Source organism: Postia placenta (genome assembly GCF_002117355.1).
Source record: "Postia placenta MAD-698-R-SB12 unplaced genomic scaffold POSPLAscaffold_6, whole genome shotgun sequence".
Lineage (NCBI taxonomy): Eukaryota > Fungi > Basidiomycota > Agaricomycetes > Polyporales > Adustoporiaceae > Rhodonia > Rhodonia placenta.
This window is the reverse complement of record NW_020169837.1, coordinates 1,078,947-1,103,600: the sequence shown is the minus strand read 5'-3', so window position 1 is coordinate 1,103,600 and position 24,654 is coordinate 1,078,947. Positions and strand designations below refer to the sequence as shown.

Below are 24,654 nucleotides of genomic sequence, written 5' to 3'. Positions count from 1 at the left end.
CCCCCCCCCCCCCCCCCCCCCCCCCCCCCGTAGCTCTCGATGGAAGCTCTGAAGCCGGGAGTCCATTGGGATGCCATCCAACTGCTCTGCCACCGCACCCTCGTGCGCGGGTTCCAGCGACTTGGCATCTTCAAGGCACCAAACTCGCCGAACTCGGGATCATGGAATGCGGAGGAGGCCGTCCTTGCGAGCGGCGTCAGCAGTGCATTCTTCCCGCACGGACTAGGGCACTCGTTAGGACTCGACGTCCACGACGTCCCCAGCGCAAGCAAGCCTGAACAGAATAATACGATCGGAAAGGGCATCGAGCTCGGGCACGAGTCGTTCTACACATACCTTCGTCTGCGGCTACCGCTGGAAGAGGGCATGGTTGTGGTAAGTAAGGGATGTATGAATTGGGACGTCGGTACTTATCGGACTTTGCAGACGGTAGAACCGGGGATCTATTTCTCGCCGCATCTCCTAGCCCCTGTTCGCGATTCCCAACACGTCGACCACGACGTGCTCAAGAGGTATGAGAGTGTCGGTGGCGTGCGCATCGAAGACGTCGTCGTAATCACCAAGGATGGCTACGAAAACCTGACTACGGTCAGGAGCGACACTGACTGGATTGAGGCGGTCTGCTCGGGTGAGATATGAGGACTTTGCCACAACAGTTACAAAAGGCGTGTACTGAGTCGTGTACTAAGCCTTTACTGTATTTGTTTACTTGGTATACCTATCATTGTATCAGAGAGCTATGGAGGAGCGAAGGCTCGCTGAGGGCGGTACCCGTTCTGCCATTCCTTCACCCTCAACATTCGGGAATGGGTCAAGGATCGTAATGAGCCCGGAATTCGTCTTATACAAACATGCTCCCGATTCAGGAGGTACAGTAACACTAGCCTCAGAGACTAGGCGAGTGACTACTGTCGTAATACATCGACGAGATACAGCGATAATTGACCCTGAGCTGCTTTCATCGGTGGTGCAGTAGGAATGGAGGCCAAATACAGCGCACTGCCTTGTAGAAGACTGATTGGTGAATCTGAAAGAAGGCTCGGATGTCATGTACCAGCTCATGGTCTTGTGCGGGGAGCACTCACCAGCACATTGCGGGAACGAAATCCAACGAAAACAAACAGAAGTCGAGCCGCGACGAAGATGGAATATAGCAGTCATTAGTGCAACAGACGATGAGAGAACGTCTACTCTTCCCCACATCAACAAGGTCATAATCTATAAGACTGCTTACGAGAGACAACAAATCGCCGCACCCGTGATCAATAGTAGTCGCTCTACATAAAACATTGTCAAACTAATAGTACATTTATAAATATTTGCAGCACAAAGTCCTAGAACTTGCACCAAATCTTAGGAGCGCCATTAAACCGCGCAGCAACTTCGAAGAGAGCCGAGGCAATCAACATGCACCCGACGTATACCTGCAGGCCCAGGTAGCTTCCGTGGTCCTGCTTCAAAATTTCTGAAAAGGAGTGTCAAACCTTAAGCCTACATGATTGAACGTAACTTGACAATTCCTACCACCAGCGATAGAAGGTCCCGTCAGAATTCCGGGGACCATGCCCATCCTATCATTGGGGTTACTCGTGGCGCTTCTCAAATAACTGGAACACACGTACGTGAACATGACTATGCGAGTCCCGGCTTTCCCCGGATCTGTCGTCGTCTGCGCCGCTGCGCTCGCAGCGACCGAAGAATACGCAGCTGCGAATGAGCAGAACGAGCACTTAGTTGCGTACCCATAGCTTGAGTGTGTAATTAGTACCGGACGTAAACCCAAATCTATAGATAGGGTCAGCGTGTCCACTCGCAGCATATACCTAATTTACTTACATGATGCAGAACACGATCGTTTCGGCTGTGCGCTGGGATGTTGTCCAGATGGCAAGCGACGCGACAGCCGACAAGAGCAGTACGGATGTGGATATATTGAAACGGCCGAGCTGATATAAATTCAGACGGTTGGACGATCATGCCAGTGGGACGTGTATACGGCCTCGAGCAGTAGCCGTTACCTTGTCAGCGGCATATCCTGTCACAAGACGGCCAGCAAAGCCAGCGGCATTCAAGACAGCTATAGTGTAGAAGGATAGACTGGAGCCCAAGCCTATGGTGAGAGCGAATGGCTCCATGTACAAGAATGGGGTGTATAGGGCTGGGGGCACGTCAGCGCGACCAAATATAGGATCAATGAGTACTAAGAGACTTGCCAAATGAAGCTAGAAACCCGCTGGCGAAGTGCAGTAGAAATGTAACGTCACGCAAAGCATCGAAGTCGACTAGCGGGAGGCCACCATGACGGGGAAGGCGTTCCTTAACGAGGGGGATCGCCAGTAGCTGGAGTCCTAAATTAAGGAACGCCATAACGCGGACAGCCCAAGGAAATCCAATGGAGTCGAACAACCTTGGAAGCATGATGGAATAGACGACGCCGGCCAAGCTCGACCCACTAAATACCTTTTCAAAACAGGTGAGAAACATCGCATATTGAAGTGGGTGGACGTACAATTCCAATGGCTATCGTTCTTCGACGATTAAACCAATGAGTGGGAACGGTCGCCTAGGTTCAATAGTCAATGTAATATATGCAGGTCGAATAGGTCGAATAATACTATTGGGTAAAATCTGGAGGAGCAGTGTCAACGGTCTGTTCCAGGGTGGAAGACATCAAGCATACTGTAGTGCCATGCCTATGCCCAAGCCGATTCCTTGCGCGAGCAGGACTTCGACATAAGTCTTTGCTAGTGACGTCATTATCAAGCAGAAAGTTGACAATACGCAGCCGGCGACAAGTAACGTCTGTCAGGCGGCTTCCGTTGAGCCAAATTATACATAAATGCGCCCAAATACATACACACGTACCCTTGCTCCGTGGACATCGAACACTCGGCTACACAGATTGCTCACCGTGTAGATGGTTGCGATCTGTGTGCTTCCAATCCAACTAAGGGCGAAAGCGGAATACGTGGGCAGTAACTGAGTGGAGTAGTAGGTCTGAAACACGCCAAATATATTGGCTTGACCTGAGAAAAGTGCACAAAAAGTGCACAATACTTTCAGCGCCGTGCGTTGATTGGTAGAAGGCATGTTTATACCGAATGAAGAGAATGCGAGCACAAAACACCCTATTACATTGCCCCAGCCAGCTAAACCACCATCAGGGAACGTCACCTGAAGGACATTCGAGTAAGCGTTCATTGTTCGATTGAGCATTTTGTATCACTCGGAAGCCCACCTCGACGCCCTCCTCGTTCATGAAGGCATCGTCACCAACTTTGGTGTCTACGCCAACACATTCAAATTTGAGGTCTTCATTGGGCTCTGTATTGGACATGGTCCTTAACGAGTGTGTTGCTCAGTTGATCTTCGCCGACGACGTTGAGATGAAAGGTAGGAAATAAGATATCGACTGGACGTGACGTGAAGGAGTGCTTAAAGTAGTGTTAGTACAACCCACGGTATCCGCGGTGACTGAGGGCATCCCGCCACGGTAATGATCATGGCTCTTGCATCGCTACATGTGGAATGCTCGAGACGAGCATATTTGTTGTTTATACATACCGAACTTCTGCCGCAAGCTCCGAGGAGCTGCAATTTCCATATGGAGAGGCGAATAGCCATTTCTAGCCTCTAATCGCGTCGCGCATCGTGCTGCCCAACTAGCTGTCTAGCTTCTGAGCAGCAGGACGACGGTAAACCATGATGTATAATCGGGGGATTGCCACAACCGAAGCGATTGCTCCGCGCGGCGGGAAATCGAGCTCTGCATGGACTGCCAGTGTTGGGCAGACTGTCAATGTTTTAGCTTCCATGACTGGACTTCGGGTATTGGTCGTGGTATCGCACCAGCAATGTTGCTAATGTGACAGATACGAAATTGTAATCACTGCAACACATCACTGGTGCTAGTCTCCTGAGAGTAAAGTAGTACCTCTTTGCAACTTCCAAAGGCTTAGTATTCGTGTCTGATACTTCTCTTGGCGAATGAGTAAACACAAGTCGTGCTCAATAGCGGTTAGGTCAGATATCTTTGCGAGAACGGTGCGATCATATTCCACATATCAGAGCAAAGCAGCTAAATCGATTATGATGAAGGCAGAATGTAACTGTTGTTTGTAGGGAATGATCGACCTATAAATGGAATCATGTGGCGAGCACGAATCACGTGCCTCCGGTGCGCCCCCTGGAGAACGGTCGAGTCGAACGCGACCACTCCTCACACTCAATCAGCCTTACTTCTTACTTCAACTTTGGCACGCAAGTCTCAAAAGTCTCTGCAGTGTCTTAGAGGTCAAGTTTTCTCTTTTCCGTCTGACGACGACCATCCAGCACACACGGATCCTCTTGCACGATGACAGAGTTGCAAACGCGGCCTCATATCGCAATTCAACCCAGGACGGTTCCCATTCCTGCTCCTCAACCCGCGCACCCGGGTATGTCTGTTCATTTCCGTTTGCCATGGGGGGAACCATCGTTGACAAATATGAAGCCTATTACAACAACATTCGGCAGTGGTCCAACTCAGTCACGCCTCCCCCTACGAATGGCAGGACGAATCCCTCACGCGCTCGCCCTCGACCTACTCGAGGAAGCACGCTTGTAACATCCCAGACGCCTGCCAGCCCATCTCCATACGCTCAGCCGGCAGCATTACCTGCAGCCCCATCGTACCCGATGGCGTTGGCCCCTCCACCATATCCACAGCAGTCTACCAGTATCCCTGCTCGGCCACAAGCCCTGCATTCCACCTATGCCTCACGTCTGCGCACGGGGACGACCCTGCTTATGCAGCCGATTTTGGCATCCTCGTCCGCCATTGCCGTCACGACGCGCTCCTCTCGGCGGGGTGGCGCCGTGAACTACGCGGAACCAGCGTCTGGCGACGAGTTCCCGGACGCCGGAGCTATTGATTCTGAAGACTCGGACTTTGTGGCGAGCGGAGGAACGCGGTCTGCGGTACGTTCAGCGCGGCTTTCGAGCAAGGCACCTATAGGGGCATCCGTGTTCCACGCTGGAAATGCGACACCGGTAGCACAGCCAGCGCAGGCACAGCAGCGAAATGAGCTGGACCAGAGTTACCTGGGTATGATACCGCCGTCACGTTTTATAACTGCAAGGCCTGTCGCGCCCACAAAACACGAGTACTTGTGAGTGTTCTTATCCACCGTGAGAGTTGCGGCGTTGTGACTAGACGTGGGACAGCCCGCCTGAGGCCATGGAAGTGCAGGCACGCAGACCGACATCGCTAGTACCCATACGTGTCGAGTTTGAGACGGACACTCTCAGAATACGGGACTGCTTCGTATGGAACCTACACGAAGACCTGATCAAACCGGAGTCGTTTGCACGAGCATTCTGTGTCGACCTGGACCTACCGGTAAACCCTTGGGCGGAGACGGTTGCCAACCAAATCAGGGCGCAGCTGGAAGAGCACGAAGGGGTTGCAGCGGTCGACTTTGGTGTGCCCGACCCAGAAATGGAGGAGAAGCTTCGAGCGGGCGAGGAAATGGGCGAGTGCCGGGTGATTCTGAGTGTGCGTATGCCAACTGCTGGAGACATCCGTGCTTGCGCTGAATTCGGGCCGTGCAGATCGACGTGCAGATCGCTACATACCACCTGTGTGACACGATTGAGTGGGATCTACTGTCGTCGCTCACGCCCGAGGCCTTCGCGAGCAAGCTTTGCTCCGAGCTGGGGCTGTCGGGCGAGGCGGTGCCGCTGGTCGCGCACGCGATGCACGAAGAGATCGTGAAGCACAAGCGTGACGCGCTCGAGTGGGGTGTGATCGGCGGCGACGCGCGCGAGGCGGACGACGAGCGGCCGCGCGACAAAAGCGGGCTGAGTCTGCTGAAGGACAAGACGGGGCTGGGGCTGGGGTGGGGCCGTGCGCCGAAGGACGGGCGCGGGCCGAAGCCGCTCAGGAGCGTATGGCGCGACTGGGCGGAGGCGGAGGAGTTCACGACGCGCTTCGAGGTGCTGACCGCGGAGGAGGTCGAGCGGAGAGAGGTCGAGCGCGAGCGCGCGAGTCGGTGCGTATACGTTGGCTTGCAACCTGTGCGGACATGGCTGATCGTGTCTGCAGACGATTACGTCGGGAGACATCGAAGTTCCAGTCGCAGACGGCGCGCAGGCGACGATGAGTTGTCACGTTCGTCTATTTCGCCTGTCTGTTTTCGGTGGGGTTTGCTCGCAATCTTGTTATCATGATCCTGCTGGACGCGTATCTTACTACGTTCGTCGATATAATTGTATACGTATGCCGTGCGGCTCCGCGATAATGGCGATTCTAAACGCACACTGCTATACAACGCGCTGTTCTGGGGAACGAAGTCATTTTTGCTCATGATCATTTCAGAGTATCTTCTAAGCCGCGTTGTTGACGGTGGTCGTGCTCACTTACATGTCTGCAGTCATCATATGCAGTATGCCCATGGTGAGATCGCTGCGCTTCCAACCTATTCACCCGAGTATTAAGTCAGTGACAACCAGGTATCTCGGCCATGACCGGACGGCCATTCTCGCCTCCCCTGGCTTTCCGTACATTCATTCTGTATTGTTGTTCTCATTGCAACATGGTGCTCAGTCTACGAGAACACATTGCTGTGACGCCTCCACCTATTCCACGCCATTGACCTATGGAACTTAGCCTCTCATGGGCAGAACTGTAGGAGGCTTAGAATATTCGTATCTTATCTGACACGGATGCGGATGCTGAGTGCATGGGTGCCCAAGCCGGGCTGCATTGCATCGGCCATACGTGACCAAGACATGGGAATCCTACAGGAATTATAGAGTACGCGGATATCGCGGCAGAATAACAGAATAACACAACAAGCGATCCCATCCGAAAACAACTAAACGATCTGCGACGATATAGGAGAGCGGCAGCAAGATATAAACAAAGGGAATGGAATTCAACAGAGCCTCCCCGCCTGTGGTAGGACTCTGGTCTCTACGAACACAACACGCGCTCACGCCGCGCCGTCTTCTGACGGCTTGACGTTCAGCGGCGGCACAGGCGGCACCTTGTACTCGCCATACATGGCCTCCACCTGTTTGACGAAGCGCTCCCGCGTACTCGCGCTCTTCTCCTCGTCAAAGAAGCTCTTCCGGCTGTCCTGTTGGCTCCACACGCTCGAGCGATCGCCGCCATCGCTCCCGTCGTACATAGTAGCCGGCCGGGAATCATCCACGTACACCGAGCGGTCGTCGTCCGCGGCCTGGGCTTCCGGCGTCTCGTCCTCGTAGGACTCATCGCCCATGTCCAACTCAGAGACATCGTCGCCGTGCTCGGCCTCGGCCTCGTCCGTGAACGAGGCCTTTCGTGTCCTGCTCGGGCTGCTGAATGCACCAGCATAAGGCCTGTCCAGGGCAGACGCCGAACGCGGTTGCCACCGCACGTCAAGGCGCTCTGGATCGCGCTGGTCGACGTATCCCCCCGCAGACATGGGTTTGGAGATCTCGTACTTGGCGGTCCTCTCTGCCTTCGGGCTTGTAGTAGGAGACATGAGATTCGACAGCTTGCGCACCAGCCCTGAGCCCTCTCCACGCGGGGAGACAGGTCTGACAGGGAAGGGAGATATCCGGCCGCGCTCCATGCCTGGCTGGATAGGCGAAGTCGGGAATGGGGAGACACGTCCACGCTGGGCTGGCGGGATCGGCTCCGAGATCACAGGCACTGAGGCGTATGCGCCCGTGGGATTCATGACGTCGGACTCGGAAGCTGAGCGCACTGCGTGCGTCGGAGCTGAGACCGGTGGCGCGGGTAACTTTCGCGTAGGAGGCGGCCCGGCAGGTGGGGGGGAAGGAAGGGGGCGCGACGGAGCACCACGTACATCTGCACCATCCGCCGACATAGACCGCGGAGGGACAAGATGCTGTGCAGAACGAGGGCTATTCGGCGCTGGTGGCACGTCGGGGAGCGGACCTTGCGGAGGAGGCGTAGGCGGAGGAATACCATAGTAGGCCAAGATGTGCGGTCTCAGGGACGTCTGGCCCGCAGATGGGCTTGGAGGAATGCCGAATGACTTCTTTGATGGTGAAGGTACAATGGCCCCGGAGTCGGGTCGCGCGGGACTCATTTGCGGCGATGTAGCATCTAACGCGCCATTGTTGGTGGGCGTCATCTGCGGTGTCACAATAATGTATTCCCCCTCGGCCGTGCGTGAAGTGAATTGTTGCGCGGCATATGAGTGGATGGAGGTAGGAGAGTTCAGCACCAGTGGCGCAGGTACATGTTTCGCTGCGAGCAAACTCGTGTTGGGAGGGGAGATGGTCGGGCGTGGGCCCTTATTCCTCGGAGTCGAACCTTTTGGAACATCCTGCAGCCCCGGCGAGGCTGATGGTGTCAACTGCGCATATAGTCGTTCTGCTGTGGTACCAGTCACCTTCGGGGGACTCGGCGAGGGTGGCATTGGCGCCATATTGCCGAACGTCGCAAGTGCATCAATACTGGGTCGATGTACGGAATGTGCATCACGGAACGCTCTGGTGAGGCCTTCGCGAGACATAATCGATCCTGCCTCGCGCTCGGTCGGCGTGACAGAAACCACACTCTCGCGATCTGCAACCGACGATAGCATTGACACAGGTGTTGCCGTACGCAACGAACCCTCCGCAGCATTCGGCGTCGGGCTGCGCAGAAAGCGCTCTGCGATGGGGAGCATGGCCGAGGGAAGTGTGGGCACAGGCGGTACTTCTCGTAACGGCGAGTCCTCCAAGTCCCGCTTCTTGCGTGACCGTGTATTGAGGCGGAAGAAGCCCTTGCGTTTGGTGGACGCCTCGGACAAATTCCCGCCGTCCGACTCGTCCGCCGTAGACGACATGATCGAGCCCTTGCGCGACCGCTGCTCCTTTGAGCGCCGCGCGCGGCCAGCGTCACCGTCGGTCTCGTAGTCCGTCGCAGGAGAGTCAGCATCCCTCGCCTTGGACTTCTTCTCCTTCTTCAGCTTCTTCGATGCTTTACGCGCAGCCTCTGACAAGTATCCGCCATCGCTCTCATAGTCCGTGGCATCCTCATTGCCCTTGTCTTTCTTGGCCTTCTTCTTTTTCTCCTTGTCCTTCTTGCTCTTGCCCCCATCACTCAGATAGCCGCCGTCACTGTCATTGCCATTGCGGCGCAGCCGGAGAAACCTGCTGCTCTTGGGGCTCGGGGGTGTGGGCGATACAACCCGGGGCTCGCGGTGAGAGCTGAGGTCGAAGACGATCCTCTGAGAACTCTCGCTGGAGCTTTTGCCAGGCGATGGTCTCTGGGGCAACAGGCCGAGTCCAGCTGCGTTGGACGAGACCGGTGAAAGTAGAATCCCAGCACCGGGCTGGGCCTTTGAGGGAGAATTGGACAAGAATGAATCATCCGAAGTTGCAGTCGATGCGTAGGTTAGACTCGGGGACACGGTGTCCTGCGGTAGCAACTGAACACGCGGAGAAGGCACGCAAGCGCACGATACTCACCTCGACGTCCGCTTCGGCATCCTCATCGCCCTCCTCGACGGGGCTGAACATCCACTTTGTGACGGTGCAGCTACTGCCTACGCCGAGTTGCATGGCGCTCTCGAGAATGGACGCTCGCAGGACCGAGTCGCGGCTGTCCGTTGCGCGTTCGCGCGGGGGTCGGGGTGTAGGCGTCGACATTGTTCAAAACTTGGCATATATGTCTCTGTAGTATGATCGACTTTGAGGATATGGATTGGAGTAGAGTGGAGAACGCGATGCAACCGCTCTATATCAACGCGAAAAGCTGAGACGGAGTGAAAGAATGCTCAGAGGCCCGGCATCAAGGGGGTTGTTGAAGGAGTGAATGAACGGGAACAAGATGGTCGAGACCTATCGAGAAGCACACAATGCTAGGAACCAGACTCTGGGTTCTAATAACCATTATTACTTGGTTGACCCGAGATTAGGCGTTAATGATATTAGATAAGATGCCTTATAGGTCAATCAGCTGGTCTGCACGGGTGTTCGATCTTCAAGGCAAGTACTCACCAGCAGCCATGACAAGATATACAAATTTCGCCAGGAAACGCACCTACCTCGATGCTGAACTCAACTACAGGGATGACGGGAACACCACAGCAGACGCTCTCCACGACAATGCGCCCATGGCGGAGCCCGCAGAAGGCGATTCATCTGGCTCACAACCAGCGAAAAAGCGGAAGCGAAATCGCCCAGAGAAAAGGAATGAGGCGGCCAACGACACGACTGTCCTATCAGTGCAAGATGCAGTGAGCGAGCGTTCGTCGGGCCCGAGGGAAGGAGAAGGAGAAGGAGACGACGGAAATGAAGCGGGCTCATCAAAGGCTGCAAGTGAGAAGCGAAAAACTGCGGCGAAGGGAGAAAGGCAGCGACGCCAAAAGCATCAAAAAGGCGAGTCCGCTTACCCTTGTATGGCACCTTGAAGTTGACGAACTTTGGCTGCCTTTAAGATGCACAGTCACGTCAAGAAGCGTCGGAGCGTCGGAGGCTCAAGCGCAAGGACGAGCGTTTCTCAGACACTACCTGCTTCGCCTGCAGAGAGAAGGGACATACTGCCAGGGACTGCACGCGGACAGTGTCTGGGGGCGGCGAAGGCGGCGATACTCAAGGCGAAGCGGGAAACGCAAAAGCCAAGGCTTCCAGGGGGATGGACACCGTCGGCATTTGTTACAGGCGAGTGTCCATGACCATTCCAAGAGTGCTACTACAGACACCAACATGATACCTCACTAGATGCGGCTCGCGCAAGCATACCCTGTCTCGCTGTAGGGAGTTAGCAGACCCCTCAAATCCTTTCCCGTTTGCGTCCTGTTTCGTCTGCTCGGGCAAGGGACACCTCGCGTCAGCGTGCCCGCAGAACCAGGCCAAGGGTGTCTACCCGAACGGCGGGTGCTGTAAGCTCTGCAGAGAGACGACCCACCTGGCCAAGGACTGCTCCCTCAGAAAGCAGGGTGCGCATATTTCCATGTCAAACCCTGCGAAATGCTGTTCGCTGATCGATGCCTTTGCAGAAGTGATCGCTTCCACCGTCTTCCTCGGCACCGGACGTGATGCCGGTGCAGACGAGGACGACTTCCACACGTTCAAGCGGCGCAACGCCGAGGTGGACAAGTCGGAAAAGACAGTCGAGCGCGTGAGGCGGCAAGCCGATGTCAAGATGGGGGCGCATACAGGCATCATCAAGTCGTTTGGCAAAAAAACAGAGACTGCCGCCGCCAAGAAGGTCGTCCACTTCTGAAGTCGCGCATGTAGTCTGAGGATGGAATATGTTCATCTCCAGGTCGTTGCGACTGCTGACAATCTGGAATTTGCTGCCCGACATGCGGGTAATAAATTTTGTACTGCAAGCAATAATTTATCTGGATCGTAGACATTATCCTCTGGTATACAATAAACCACAAGAAAGAAGTTTGTATATGATATAATTTAGTCCAAATAAGCAAGCATGAAGAGTCCTACATCACCACGCAGTTACCAACCTCGATACCCAGCTCTTCCCACTCCTCTTCGGCGACCTCCTTCTCATTCTGCCGTAGCTTCTGTTTAGACTCAACTGGGAACCAGTCTTGCATGAAATTGAGCAGCGCCCAATCAACGTTTGCTGGGATATTCCCGATTAACAATGAGAATGCGCCAAGCCAGCAAACCACTCACAGCGATCTGCAGACAGGACGTTCGGGGCGCGGCACATCGGGCAATGTCCTTGCCCCCTCTTCTGCATCTTCACGAGACATCTGAAGCCGGTCTTAGTAAGGATGAGGGCCGGCTGCGAGGGGGGAAGTATACCTGACACAGAAGAGGTGCCCACAAGACAGGCGAATTGGCTTGAACGCAATATTCGTGCAAATGAGGCAAGCATAGTCGTCAATATGGGGGATGATGGGCAGCAGATTCTCGCCGATAGCCTGGCCCAACAGGAGCGACAAAGACATCGCACTGCTACCTGCCGAAGAATTAGGTTGAGCTAACACTAAGGGCAGGAGTGGCGAAGTAGTGATGTCGTCCGTTCTCCTGGGGGCGATCAAAAATGGGGAACAGATGTCGGGAGCAAGAGGCAGTGCAGTGCGTTTAGCATGTTTCTTGAGAATCTTCCGGGTGGCCTCAGAGGTCGCGAATTGGAACTAACGACTTCGATCAGCAACTGCACAGACGCTATGTGCGGAAGTAACACGCCTTCCTCAAGTCCAGAATGAACGAGTTCAAGTGCAAAAATGTCTGCAATGCCTCTCTGCTCTCCTTCACTTTGAATTCTCTGCTGTCCGCAAGACCCCTGTCTCTCAACCGCTGCAAGAAAAGTTCCAGCCGTTGCTCCGATTCTTCAATTGATCGCTCCCCTCTTGAGGCCTCCTGGTGGCTTTCAAATATGTCTGCGTCCACGTACATCTGGAAGATCTCCCGCCAGGCATACAGGTCAGACTTGTGACTAGAGAAATGCGGCGGCGCATGCACGCTGATGTTGCTGGGGTCCGATGTGTGCGCAGAATGCGGGCGGAAACCTGACGTGGAGGACATTGGACGCGCTGAATGGGCGATGCTGCGAGATAGAGACCGTAATGATGCTTCGAAGTCACTTCGCACCACCGCGAGTTTCGCGTTCAAATACTGCAACGCCTGCGTCAGGAGCTGATAGAATGCAGTGTCGGACACGAGAGGGATGATAATCTCGTGCGTGTCAGGTCTGGGAGGGCAAATGTATGAGCCTATAACCCAGTCCATTAACAGCAGTACGTACGCGACAATCTCCTGGAGTAAAGAGGATAGGGCTGACGGTGTGATGATTTCCTCAACCGAAACGGCAGTACTGTCTTCTCCGGCGCCTTCGCCTGGAGGCAAAGTGACAGCTATAGACTCTTCATCGGTGGCAGCATCGAGTGCGCCTGGAAGGCTTGCCGAACGTGGGGAAGAGGGTGAACCCAGTGCCTCCTGCGATCCAATAAGACGCAAACGAGGCTCGATGTGGTCGGCTACATTGCTGAGTTCATATATCACCTGCGAGAGAAAAGCGGTCAGTAACCAGGTCGTTCGGACGAATAGAACTCCTGTACTTTGACTTCATGGTCATTCACTCTGATGGTCCGAGTGGTAGAGATATCGCCCTGTCCCAGCACTTCCTGCAGCACATCCGGTGAAAGACCTGCGAGCGCATATCAGAATGCGCAGGTGGAATGCGCCCGTGGTAGGCTTACCAATAGAGTTGAGCTCATTCACCACCTTGTTTATCAGCTTTTTCAACTTCCGGTACTCGATCGCGCTATCCCTGAGCTCGACCGGCAGGGTAAGCAGCAGCTGCTGGTATGTCTTGGAGAAATGCATGCATAACGCTGCACGAAAAGCATGTAACAGCAACGAACGCAGACAGTCTCAAGTAAAGGGGCGTATCCCTTCAAGCGTTCGTCCCCCGCAGACTAAATGGGACGCTGACTAAGCAGATCGCTGAGCCACATGGCTATGACATCGTCACATCTTACGACACCCGCTTAAGTCCAAAAACGACTAGAGAACGTTTACTACTCATTTTATTAATGTAACAAACGCGGTCGCTCCTCCAACCGCCAGTCACCCGGTAATAAGAGCCTCCCAGGCACCACCTGTCTGAGCGATCATAGCAGGTCGCTCAGAGCAGCCATCTCGGGTCCACCAGCCTCCTACGATACAAGTAGTCAGTACAAATTCACATGATGTCGACAGGAAACAGGACGCACCCGCATGCCAATCTCCCAGTCTGCGCAAGGGAACGATAGGATGAGCTACCAAAGTAACGGCTGAGAAGACGGCACTTACAGCTGTAGATGATCGTCACGGCCATGAGGATACCCGTGCCGCTGCCAATCGCACCCATTAGGTCAGCCGCGACAGACAGAAGACCGAGGATGGCGCCTCCCAGAGCAGCGGCAGTGGGGACGACGCGCTTTAATTCCTTGTACATCGAGCCTTCACGATGCCCGGCCATGACCTACAAATAAAATTCTATAAGCACACAATGAGGCGTGGAGATAGAAGCACACACCATCTGCTGGTCCTTCAGCTGCTTCGCAATGTCGCGGGGTCCGCTGCCAGAAACTTCAATCCACGTCTTGGAGAAGATGGCGCACGCAGTGCTAATGAACGCGATATAGATCAGAGTGTGGATAGGGTCGAGCAAAGCCGCCTTGAGCGTATGGGGAGGCGACATGTAATACGCGATGCCAGAAACAGCCGCGAGCTGGGGTGAGTCTTCCAATGGCTACGCAAAGGTCTATCAGTTACCAATCGATAATCACATTACGCCCGCATAGCTCACCTCCCAGACACCAAGCAATTTCACAAACAAGTTCTCGGGAAAACGCGATGCGAGCATCTGCGAAATCATGAAAACGTTGGACGTCAGAGCGGATTCCAACATGATGGGCATGTTGGACGTGTAAAACAGTTTGACAGGGTAGGACCCGCGCTGGCCACGGAACCGGTTCGACTTGACAGGGATCTCAATGCGGAAGCCCTGCAGGTATATAACGACTGCAAAGACGACCACCGTCGCGATCAGGTTCATGATGTTCGGCAGACGCTCGCGCCAGAACGCTTCGCGCAGCGCACGCCCCTTGTCGTTCCAAGTGAACAGCAGGTGGAAGAGGGAGACGACCGCGCCTTCAAATTCGGGACCACGCCCGGTGTTCACGGTCGTCGGCGAGAACGCCTTCCACACAATGGACTCGCAGATATTCGTCGCAATGAAGAGCGAGATGCCGGAGCCGAGACCGTACCCCTTCTGGAGCAGCTCGTCGAGGAGGATGACGATGAGCGAGGCTGAGATCAGCTGGATGATCAGCAGGAGGCAGACACCGGCGCCGAGGTCGCGAGGTTGACCGTAGAGACCGGTGAGGACATAGACCGTCGCTTGACCAAGGGAGATGATGAGGGCGAACACTGAACACATGGTTAGTACATATGCGCCGAATGTATGTGAACTCACGCTTCTGAGCCCCGCTGAATAGCACCCGATCGTCCTTCAGTGAGAAGTCGACCTCTATGAGGTTCGCACCGGCCAGCAGCTGCATAATCATCCCACTGGTGACAATGGGCGTGATTCCAAGTTCCATCAGAGTTCCACGATTAGAGGCGAGAATGACGCGCATCCAGTACAGGGGGTCGGACGAGTCAGAGGACATGATCCCGTAGAGTGGGACCTGGGAGCAGACCAGGAAGATGAGGAGCGTGACAGCCGTCCATAGTACTTTTTGGTTGAAGGGGACCTGAAAGCTCGTGTCAGCGCACGAAGCTCGGAGACGCGAGTTGAGGACTTACTTTCCGATCGGGCGAGGAGACCTCTGGCAATATCGGGAGGAACGGCCGGACGAGATTCAAGAATCGAACTAGAGCGTGGTTAGCATGCTCACTTTCTGTAAAAACAGAGTACTTACATGCGGCCATGGCGCGGGTGAAAGGAGTGGTAAGGATCGCTGGGTCGGCTCAGACACGTCGCCACCGAGCTCATGAGGTGGCAGCCAAGCGTGCGCAAACACCATATGCCGCATATGGCATGTGCATGCACAAGCGCCAAAAGCAGCGACAAGTTGCTTGTTTCCCAGCGAGATTTAAGTGGCAAATTCGAACGTACCTACTAACCTGGTGCTTGAGTACTTCGGCTGCCAATTGGTTCAAGCTATGAGAGGAGATAATGGGGGTTTGTGCGAGAGAGGGAAAATGCATTTCTTGACATCGATGTCGGCTTATAAGAGTAGAAGCCCTGACAGGAGTGACATCATACCCTATCTGCGAGGAGTGAATGTCTCACACAACAAGCGATTGAAACCAAGTCCAGAACAGAGCAACACTTTCTACATTAAGATAGAAGCCCCGTCCCGGGTACAGACAAGCTAAGCCCTACGTCTCCAGTCCGAGTCCACAGCCAGCTATTTCTCAGCTTCTCAAGAGCATCGCCTCCGACACATCATATTTACTCACACTTACCGTCGCCCTCGGGAGCGTGATGACGCCGGCACTCCTGATCTACCTACGCTGCTGCTTCCCCTCGCCTTCGATGCCGTCCGCGCAAGCTTTAGAGTCGAACTGAAAGGATACAGGATACAGTTACATCCATCAATCACAGAGGGGAGAGAAAGAAAAAGAATAAAAGAAAGCGAATGTGTTCTTCGAGCCTTAGCGCATCCTTCTCCACCACACTGGATGTCCGCGGATTGTCCTCATCAATGCACGCTAGCGAAAATGATCCACCTGAGTTGCGACATCCTTAATCCCTCGGCCGGGACCCACTTCAAGCACTTATAGCACTTCCCTTGCATAAGCACGGCTTTCTGGTGCTTGCCGACATTGGTGCGAGAAATTGTACAAGCGCAATCTCTATAATGCAGGAGCAGATGCATGATGTGAACGGAACCGTGTAACACAACTGTGATGACCTATAGTGACAAGTACATGCAAAGAGGTCCATGAAAGTATGTATGATAGATATGCATTGAGAACGGAATAAATGAGACTTAAGCGGGCCACTGAGCTCGATATTCCACAGTTTGCCCTGTCTGAGCAATTGCTGGTGTTATGGGGCGATATCTCCCACCATAACAGTCTAAACACGTTGTAGTATCGCTAAATCAATACGGCGAGGTCGACATTAGCTAATTGCGGCATGACAATGAGAAAAACAAACCTGTGCAGGTTCTCGAAACAGCAGTTCCGACACACAATCCTACCACAGCCTGCGGTACAGTCGTCCTTGCCAGTCTTTCCCTCGTTCTCCGGAGTCGGCTTGCCGCCGCCGTCATCCTCGCTGGAAGCGGGCGCCTTTCGCCTCCGACCGGGTGTGAATGGGCCCAGCACAGGTGGCGGAGCGGCCATATTGGCATTGGCCGCATTGGTGGTAAGTGCAAGCACTGTGCGCTTGGGCGAGGACATGGGCGTAGCTGTCGGTGTGGATGACCGCGTCAAGGCAGGGGTGGGCGGGACCGATGGCGGTCCTGCCGTGCACGTCCGCGAGCATATTGTACACGTCGTGGAACGGCATCTATGAAACCGCATTAATACAGGTTTGCACTCACGTAGTTAGATTGCATGAAAAATGGATGGCATTGGGATACCTGGTGCACAAGAGAAGCTGGGAGGTCCGTCCGCCGAAAGCCCGATGACAAGAAGAACAAACGACAGCCTTTGAGTGGCCAGAAAGCTCCTGCCCAGGCGTTGATGGCAAGGTCGTCGGATGAGGCGAGGTTGTAGATTGAGTATCTACCGCAAGTCTTCTGCGTTTATGCGCAGGTTTAGTTGCTACAGACGAGCCCATGGAGTGTTGACCGAAGCTTTCGAACCGGTGACCATATGCAAACTGAAAAAGTGATGGTGCGATCGTAAATGTGTCAATGGTAGGAACAAAAAGGTGAGCGCAGTGTGGCGAGAAACTGGAGGCACGACGTGCAAAATGTTCCCGTCATCAAAAACATTACACTGAGCGGGAGTCGAACCCGCGCCGCTTGCTGATAGATATACTTGGAAGGCAAGCATGATACCGTTTCACCATCAGTGTACACCTAAGTTTGCTTATATATTGAAATTCCCAGCGCGCAGCCCACCCTGCATTGTTCCTTGTCTTGTCGTTCGTTGTGCACTGCACTACGCTTGTAAGTCTGTCAAGATGAAGAACAAGAACAAGACGACCAAATTCCCTGTCGTGCGTCGCACTCAATTTGTGGCTCTTGTGGCGTAAATAGGACATATGCTGAACTCTTCCCACACCAGGCACGCATCAAGCGCATAATGCAGAAGGACGAAGAGGTGGGCAAGGTGGCGCAGGCGACGCCAGTCGTGATATGTAAGTCGTTGATCAGAATACGCGTCATTAAAACCCGCTCAACGTCTCTGCTTGCGTAGCGAAAGCCCTGGAGCTATTCCTGGCCATGATCATCGAAGAGGCGAGCAGAGTGACCACAGAACGCGGCTCCAGGAGGGTCGAGGCGTACCACCTGTACGCATATTCTCTCCATCCTGCGGCCCGTCTTGCGTCATGACGGATTTGTCCTCTGTCCAGGAAGCACGCTGTGGAGACCGTCGACATGCTCGACTTCCTCAAGGAGATTGTGGAGGGAGTGCCCGACCCATCGGCAGGCGGCACAATTGACCTCGAGGCAGAGGCGGGCGAGGGTGGTCGCAAGCGGCGCAGCGGCAAGGGAAAGAAGGTGGCTGAAGCGGACGACGCGGCACCCGCTCTACGCAAGCGGCGAAAGAGAGGCGAGGCGAAGGAGGAAGGGGAGGGACAGCCGCAGGGCCGGCGGCGTTCACGAAAGAAGGAGCCGGAGAAAGATGCTGATCCCCAAGACGACCCCGAAGAGGAGGACGCGGACATGGATGAAGAGGATGTAGGCGACGAGGGCGTTGTGGCCCCGCGCGCCCGGAGGCGAGGTGACGACGACGACGACGACTGGGAAGGATGAGCAGGCGGTGCAGTGCGTGTCGAACTATGTACTATACTGTAAGGATTCTGGTTCAATCGACGTGTACAATCCCCAGCAGAATTTTTGTATATTTGTTAAAAGTACCATATCGTACACGCTGACTACCGTCCTGTCACTGGCAGAGACGGTACATCGACTGCCGTCATATTAGTTCAACTTCGCCTCGTGCTAGTAGCTGCTCGACAACATAGTAGGGTGTGAGCGAAATGCGGCCCTTTTCCATCGCAATTGCTGTTCCGCTATTCGGATAAGACACTCAGTGTGGTCAAGACGTAAGCAAGTAGAGAAGACATACTCAGGCAGACGGACCGGTGGACACTGTTGTCGTGCGTGCACAAACACTGGTCGCATCTTGTCCGGTTCGGGTACTGGCATCAAGGTATGTCAGCGAGTTCTGGTCGAAAGAGCACGGAATCGAGGCATACTCATTGGTGGCATGAAAGGCACACTATCCGTCAGGGATCGTTGTTCAGGGGGAAGGCTTTGTAGAACAGATTGAGTGAGGTGGTATTCTAGTAGTCGTGCATATCTAAAATGGGGAAATAAGAACATTTGACGGCAATGTTAGCAGGAGAACAGACCTCCTGGCGTGGTCTAGTTCAGCTTTAGATAACTTCTCGTGAGATTCAGGCGTTGCGCTGATCCACCGAGCATATTTCTCTATCTGCCGCAGCATACAGTGATAAGCTCAAGTTTGTATCGGGAAGGCTGGCCTGAAACTGACCTTGTGCAGCCGCGTCCGTATATATGAACGGACGACGAATTTGACGCGCTCAACCTCCGTCTGAACTAGCATAATGCGGAAGTGTTCTTCCTCGGACGAGTCTGGGTCGGCACGCAGCAGCTGCACGTCGTCGGACTAGAGCTGAAGGTCTTCAGCATCGGACATAAGGACCGCGCCAAACAAGGACTTCGTGCGCGCGGCCAGAACACGTCCATAAAACACAGAGCGAGTCGCTCACCTGTTTCCGCACATGGTCCAAGATTCTGCCCAGAAGGATCTCCTGGCCGGTCAGAATGTCCGGCGAATGTCTCTCGTTCATCCAGTGCCTGATTAGCTGTTGGAACGGAGTCTCCTCCGCAACTTCCTGAGGCAAGATGTTCGCGTTTGGCTGACCGAACTGGTCCGGGACGGGGAGGTCGTCATCGTCTGGCGCGTACCTGGCGCGGTCAACAAAGGAGGGCCCTGCGTAGGGCGCGTCGAGGTCAGCGTTGAGCCAGCTGTCTGCCATGGAGGTAGTCGTGAATGTAGCTAGGCGCGAGCGCGTTTTTTCCCTTCCTGTTGTTTTGAGATCACAGCGTAGAGACCAGAGTAAGTCGCGATTGTAATTGAAGGAGGATCACAATGGTTAATTAGCAGATACGCGTTCTTGCCTGCCCTGAACGTGCGTTCGCGCCCCTAGGCGCTCATGTGGTATATGCATATACAAACTCAGAATGTTCTTCGGTCGAGGCTATAGCTAAATGTTTTTGTTTTTCAACTCTCTGTCGAGGACGCCCGTAGCTGGATTCTACAGAAGAGGCAGCAAACGGTACGGGTATCAACTTTCAACTTCAACTTGCGAGAATTTGTCCGCTGAGAGACTGTGGGCTATGCTCCTCTAGTGTCGTTGAGCCGGGAATGGCCATCCCAACGGTGTGCAAAGGTTGAGGCGGGCTATGATTCTAAAGGTATCTCACATGCGGGCGTCTGTTTATAGAAAGAAGTGTGATCTATCGCGACTGAATCGCTCGAATGTGCGAGCCGCTCGTTTGAAAAACGTTCCCTAGTTACGAGACTGGGGGGATCGCATGCTGTAGGTCGTCTGTCTCGACGCGGTGATCAATGCTAGAAGACGAGGTCCTGGAAAACCCTTCGGCAAAAGTCTAGATCCTGACTAGTATGTGCCATACACACTACGCATGTTCTATTTTGACAAGGGGCACGGTGTCATTTACGATTTTCGCACACGTCCTCGGTGGGCTGCCTTGACAACCGCCGATATGAATGTGTGTGTTATAGATCCTGATGGGTGCGTGTTTGTCCACGTGAAAGCTTCCTCCCATGACGATCGGTGGCCGATCGTCGCGATCAACGTCGCCAGCCACGAGGATCTAGCGAGGATGGGTGAGCCCGATCCTCATCGCCATGCCTGCGGCTCGCCTGATATGATTAAGCGCAGCGCGCCTTGTACTCGCACTTTTGCCGGCTATCGGTAGACGAGGACCTGTGGGGCTCATTGGGTCCTCTATAGCGCGAAAGGGAGACGTCTCACCGAAGGGACCAGTCTAGATGACTTCCTTGCAGCTGTGAGACTCGTGTGAATGCTGTAGCTCAGTCGTTGTTGTTGTTGTTGCTGGCAACCCTGGGCCGGCGACAATGTAGGCAAAGGTGAATCGAGTGCTCAATTGAGGATTTCAACCGCCAGAAAGCTATAATTACTTAGCTTGACCTGAAAGTCGGGTGCACCCGGGCCGTTGCTAGAACTCATAGAGATCCCTGACTCACCCGCAGGCAATGGAAACGCCTCACAGGGAGGGATCATGAACGGGAACGGCTTGTCTTGATTTGTTATCCATAAGACGGTCGTGGTACCCAGTGCGAGCTTGAGGGGGGCAGAGAAGGCGAGTCAAGGCGAGCCTCGGACGTCATGAAAGAGGGAACTTCCGGGAAGCTCCGCTCTACTGCCTAATTGCTGTTCTAGGGACACGATGCCGAAACGATGCATATTTATCTAACGCCGACTACAGGCCACAAACATGAGTACCAAAAAGAAGGGCAGCTCTAGAATGCATGTCAATGTAGCATGTGTATGCCCACCAGGATGGGACCATGAGTTCCGATACATGGCGGAGCATTGATAGCTGAAGCCGCGTAAATTAAAGCGAAGTCTTCTTTGCAATTAAGAAGGGAACATTATCCCATTAATACGCATATGAGCATGTAATGTTCTCCGATAGATACTACAATTTACCTGACTAACAATGTAGCGGCTATACTACCGCGAAATTGGATCTGTAATACATAAAGCGTCCAGAGATCTTATATTGTGCTGTAGATGACCCACAAGCCGCGGTAAGCGGCAATCCAAGGCTGAGCCCGGGTGACGGCATGCATTGGCATATAGTGTGAATCAGAACCACCGACTAGTGTCGCACTGCCGCAATGCGCTGCACCAAAGTTCCACTTCGAACGTATGCTTTGCCAGAGGTCGTCTGTGGCTATGTTATACGGCGCGGAGCGACCACCAAACCTGTGCAATTGAGAAGTCACACAGCAAGACCATGAGGTTCGTGGAGATGGTACTGTTTTCAGGACTCATCCCTTTCCGTGGCTGATGAATTCGTATGTGGCTGTTAACCGGGACAATTCGTGTATTAGTGAGCTTGAAAATCAAGTTCCGACTCCTCGAACTTACTGCGATCGCGGACATGTGACATGTTGTATATCCGTATTTGGCTATGGCAGTCACCTAGTCTGTCCAGCAGAAGATCTCATTGGGCCGTAAGTGTTACTGTGCGACTACAAAATTAACGTCTCATAGGATGCGTGATGCGTTCGTCAGGGAGATTGAAAGAATGCGCACTACAGACGCCCGGTACCTCTATTGAAATCATGCCGCTCAACGCTGACCTAGAATCCTTTTTGGGGCTTTAGGACAGTGGGCCGCTTTTCGCCCATCCGCGCGGTGATTTGAGACAGTGCTCGGGGTACTCACCCAGCCCCACACATCGCTGTGAGCATATGTCGGCGCCGGCGAATGTGGTACTGCCGTGTGAACAGCATCAAGCCACCATCACCCTCGTGTCAGAGACCTCTGGACTCACAATCATGCTAAGTGATACCATTCGCCTCTTGCACTATTGGATGCGACTCTCCCCGGAATGCTCTGCCCAACAGCGTTGTGAGTCCTCTTGCTCTGTTGCACATGTATCTGTCCATCGACAACCATGCCGTTCTGTGACCTGTGTAACGAGTCCGACGGACGAAGATACAGCCTGCAGGCATGCTTTGCGGGTCCTCGTTCTTAGAGGTGAGACTAACGCGCCGGCCCTGTTGCGTTGTGCCTATTATAACACATTCATGCTTATCATACGTTTGTAGGATGAGCCACGTACTACTGAAGAGCTGACGTGGTCACCCAATAGGCCGCGTCATGGGCAGGCTGCTAAATACCTTGAACGCATTATATTATTGATCTAAATTTACCGACTCACACGGCTGGCGCGACTTCCGCAATTGCGAGTCTCGTCGACTCCGTAGACTTCGGCTCAGTTGTACGTACTGCGATTGGGATCCACTCCGCGATCAGGTGCATGACTCGCGTGTTGGGGATGGTAGTTCAGGACTGACTTGGCGTTCCTCAGCGTTCCCACATGGCATTTGATTTCTGTACACCTGCGTGGGCCCTGCAGGTCTTCTGCGATGCGATGGGCCTCATTGCAACCTCGCGTGCGTGAACAACGTGGGCGCAAGGAGTTGATCATGGTAGTGCCAGATATAATGACCAGCTGGTTCGTCGCAAGTTCGCCCTTCATCAGCGCAAGCCATTGACGTCCAGCACACGTTCCTTATTGTACGTGCCCCAGGAGCTTCATGTGGAGGGTCTCTTACTGAAGTATATCTCTAGGTACTACGCTATTTTATTCTACGATGAAGTAAGCGATGTGGTGTTGATGCGTCGATGCTCGCTGATCTTGTGCCACTAGCCATGCCATCGACGGCTCTCTACTGTTTTCTTCGGCGGACGCGCAAGGTGGCTGGGATCAGAGTGGATTCCAGTCGTCTCAGCCCGCTATATTGTCTCTTGGAATGGCCAATGATGAAAACCTTCGTGACCTGGACATTCTCCGGCTTAGCGAGACGCGGCGTGCGTCTGATATGTACTACCAGTCGGCTAGTGACCCCACCGTCTTCCAACCTCCCCAAGCCCTCATATCTACCTCGCCCAATCATGCCGCTAGTCCCAACAACATCATCGATGTCCCTATGGAAGTCAAGGAGCGATTAGTCGCGATTTTGCGTACCGCCGATCTTTCTGGAGACGATCAACTCCAACGTCTCCTGGCATCTCTCTCATCGCCCCAAACCGTCATGCGTCTTGAGTCAAGGTCCACGGCACAAGTTCGCTCCTTCCCCCATTACGACCCATACCGCCCAGGGCGTCCGTTTCCCTCGAGTTCTCATCGGCAGCCAGTTCTCCCTTCCGATTATCCTCCTGCATCTCACTTTAGACCAAATTTTGGGACTGGGCGTCCTCCGTTCCCTCATACATCGTACTCGGGCCTGAACACCCAGTGTCTTGATGGGGATCAACTTGTTCAAGGCGAAATCGACTCCAACTCGTGGTCAAATCACCCTTTATGTCAAGCTCTCACCCCCACTACGCCGCCTTCTCCCCATTACTTTGCGCTGAATATGGAATCCTCCATCCACAACGCGAGCAGCATTCCCACCGTCATCCCCCTTGAAGGCGTCGCTCAGCTCCCCATCCCATCGCAGATCATCGCCGAGTCCCCACATAATTCCCCCAAACCTCCTGTGTGCTCATGGGACAACTGCGGGCACTCCCTCGCTGATTTTCATAGGTCGGAAGTCAGGAGACATTTTAGGGACTATCACGAAGTCCAGCGTTTCACTCACTGTCGATGGTCGGGATGTGGGATCCCGATCAAAAAAAATGGCATGGTGAAGCACGTCACCAACAAGCATCTGCACATGAGCAGGGTGCGTTGCCCGCAGTGCGCGACCACAGTCAGCCGAGGCGATGCGTTGACACGACATCGATTGTCTTGTCGTGGCAGTGGCAGTCACCTTTTTCCTTGCTGAACAGTACCTCAAAGACATAATGTGCGTAGTGTCGCTTTCGTCAATCTTTACTTGGCTGACTAGAACATAATAGAATGTCACACTTCTTATACCACTGTACAATTGTCGTGGCTGCGCCGTCGACACCCACGGTTTGTATACCTGTTTGAGCGTAGACGTTGCTAATGTCTTGATGCATGGGGCACATTGGACTCATGAGATACCTGGTGCTGGTGTGAGATATGGATTCTTCTTATATGCCTTGCGCCTGAGATGCCCCTCACTTAAGTAGCCTACATTAGTTGGATATCTTTACGATTTACTCATTCCATGTTAAATATCGTCTAACAGGTCCTCGATCTGTATGCCCGCGCCATGTCTCTATGAAAACTACGACTAGGACACTCATATATGCGAATGTTATATGATGGCCGCTATGATATGCTTTCTTATGAC

At 53.8% G+C, this 24,654-nt stretch overlaps 11 protein-coding genes and 1 non-coding gene across 12 annotated transcripts in view; 6 read left to right on the top strand and 6 right to left on the bottom strand.

Moving 5' to 3' along the window:
• POSPLADRAFT_1169425 (hypothetical protein) overlaps nt 1-733 on the top strand; it is a 2,615-nt gene extending 1,882 nt beyond the window's left edge. The window contains exons 7-8 of the mRNA XM_024488060.1: nt 34-375; nt 427-733. Coding sequence (XP_024339591.1) covers nt 34-375; nt 427-639 — 555 coding nt within the window. The 3' untranslated portion in view covers nt 640-733. The remainder of the gene's footprint in view (nt 1-33; nt 376-426) is intronic.
• Nucleotides 734-1,973: 1,240 nt separating this feature from the next.
• Nucleotides 1,974-3,201, bottom strand: POSPLADRAFT_1141684 (hypothetical protein; the record flags this gene model as incomplete). The annotated part of the gene is made up of 7 exons (XM_024485329.1): nt 1,974-2,158; nt 2,202-2,460; nt 2,510-2,563; nt 2,616-2,628; nt 2,681-2,802; nt 2,866-3,026; nt 3,099-3,201. The coding sequence occupies 7 exons, from the start codon at nt 3,199-3,201 to the stop codon at nt 1,974-1,976; spliced, it is 897 nt and encodes a 298-aa protein (XP_024339590.1).
• Nucleotides 3,202-4,677: 1,476 nt separating this feature from the next.
• Nucleotides 4,678-6,143, top strand: POSPLADRAFT_1046198 (hypothetical protein; the record flags this gene model as incomplete). Its single annotated transcript, XM_024478969.1, has 4 exons — nt 4,678-5,150; nt 5,206-5,536; nt 5,593-6,032; nt 6,086-6,143. The coding sequence occupies 4 exons, from the start codon at nt 4,678-4,680 to the stop codon at nt 6,141-6,143; spliced, it is 1,302 nt and encodes a 433-aa protein (XP_024339589.1).
• Nucleotides 6,144-6,692: 549 nt separating this feature from the next.
• POSPLADRAFT_1033468 (hypothetical protein) lies at nt 6,693-9,633 on the bottom strand (the record flags this gene model as incomplete). Its single annotated transcript, XM_024476936.1, has 3 exons — nt 6,693-6,780; nt 6,979-9,413; nt 9,454-9,633. The coding sequence occupies 3 exons, from the start codon at nt 9,631-9,633 to the stop codon at nt 6,693-6,695; spliced, it is 2,703 nt and encodes a 900-aa protein (XP_024339588.1).
• A 799-nt stretch (nt 9,634-10,432) lies between these two features.
• On the top strand, nt 10,433-10,594 carry POSPLADRAFT_1090301 (hypothetical protein; the record flags this gene model as incomplete). The annotated part of the gene is made up of 1 exon (XM_024483078.1): nt 10,433-10,594. A coding segment is annotated over one exon (162 nt), but the record flags the coding sequence as incomplete, so codon positions are not given.
• Nucleotides 10,595-10,621: 27 nt separating this feature from the next.
• On the top strand, nt 10,622-11,212 carry POSPLADRAFT_1046196 (hypothetical protein; the record flags this gene model as incomplete). The annotated part of the gene is made up of 3 exons (XM_024478968.1): nt 10,622-10,647; nt 10,708-10,925; nt 10,986-11,212. 3 exons carry the CDS (start codon nt 10,622-10,624, stop codon nt 11,210-11,212), a joined length of 471 nt encoding a protein of 156 aa, XP_024339586.1.
• Nucleotides 11,213-11,429: 217 nt separating this feature from the next.
• On the bottom strand, nt 11,430-13,287 carry POSPLADRAFT_1046195 (hypothetical protein; the record flags this gene model as incomplete). The annotated part of the gene is made up of 7 exons (XM_024478967.1): nt 11,430-11,575; nt 11,629-11,708; nt 11,761-11,879; nt 12,553-12,652; nt 12,707-12,963; nt 13,020-13,108; nt 13,161-13,287. 7 exons carry the CDS (start codon nt 13,285-13,287, stop codon nt 11,430-11,432), a joined length of 918 nt encoding a protein of 305 aa, XP_024339585.1.
• Nucleotides 13,288-13,456: 169 nt separating this feature from the next.
• Nucleotides 13,457-15,395, bottom strand: POSPLADRAFT_1169417 (hypothetical protein). The gene is made up of 8 exons (XM_024488059.1): nt 15,372-15,395; nt 15,256-15,323; nt 14,924-15,203; nt 14,255-14,877; nt 13,982-14,197; nt 13,756-13,927; nt 13,677-13,696; nt 13,457-13,619 (listed from the first exon to the last, which is right to left on the bottom strand). Exons 1-8 carry the CDS (start codon nt 15,379-15,381, stop codon nt 13,575-13,577), a joined length of 1,434 nt encoding a protein of 477 aa, XP_024339584.1. The 5' UTR covers nt 15,382-15,395; the 3' UTR covers nt 13,457-13,574.
• A 2,007-nt stretch (nt 15,396-17,402) lies between these two features.
• POSPLADRAFT_t67 lies at nt 17,403-17,485 on the bottom strand. The gene has a single exon. It is a non-coding gene; the product is annotated as a tRNA-Gly (tRNA).
• Nucleotides 17,486-17,593: 108 nt separating this feature from the next.
• On the top strand, nt 17,594-18,484 carry POSPLADRAFT_1074235 (hypothetical protein; the record flags this gene model as incomplete). Its single annotated transcript, XM_024482681.1, has 4 exons — nt 17,594-17,629; nt 17,698-17,770; nt 17,830-17,923; nt 17,987-18,484. The coding sequence occupies 4 exons, from the start codon at nt 17,594-17,596 to the stop codon at nt 18,387-18,389; spliced, it is 606 nt and encodes a 201-aa protein (XP_024339583.1). The 3' UTR covers nt 18,390-18,484.
• Nucleotides 18,485-18,552: 68 nt separating this feature from the next.
• On the bottom strand, nt 18,553-19,642 carry POSPLADRAFT_1046192 (hypothetical protein; the record flags this gene model as incomplete). The annotated part of the gene is made up of 8 exons (XM_024478966.1): nt 18,553-18,649; nt 18,706-18,778; nt 18,836-18,939; nt 18,992-19,074; nt 19,135-19,269; nt 19,373-19,498; nt 19,528-19,531; nt 19,572-19,642. The coding sequence occupies 8 exons, from the start codon at nt 19,640-19,642 to the stop codon at nt 18,553-18,555; spliced, it is 693 nt and encodes a 230-aa protein (XP_024339582.1).
• Nucleotides 19,643-22,766: 3,124 nt separating this feature from the next.
• POSPLADRAFT_1141155 (hypothetical protein) lies at nt 22,767-24,598 on the top strand (the record flags this gene model as incomplete). The annotated part of the gene is made up of 5 exons (XM_024485261.1): nt 22,767-22,842; nt 23,021-23,048; nt 23,100-24,117; nt 24,224-24,240; nt 24,550-24,598. The coding sequence occupies 5 exons, from the start codon at nt 22,767-22,769 to the stop codon at nt 24,596-24,598; spliced, it is 1,188 nt and encodes a 395-aa protein (XP_024339581.1).
• Between the last annotated feature and the right edge of the window lie 56 nt (nt 24,599-24,654).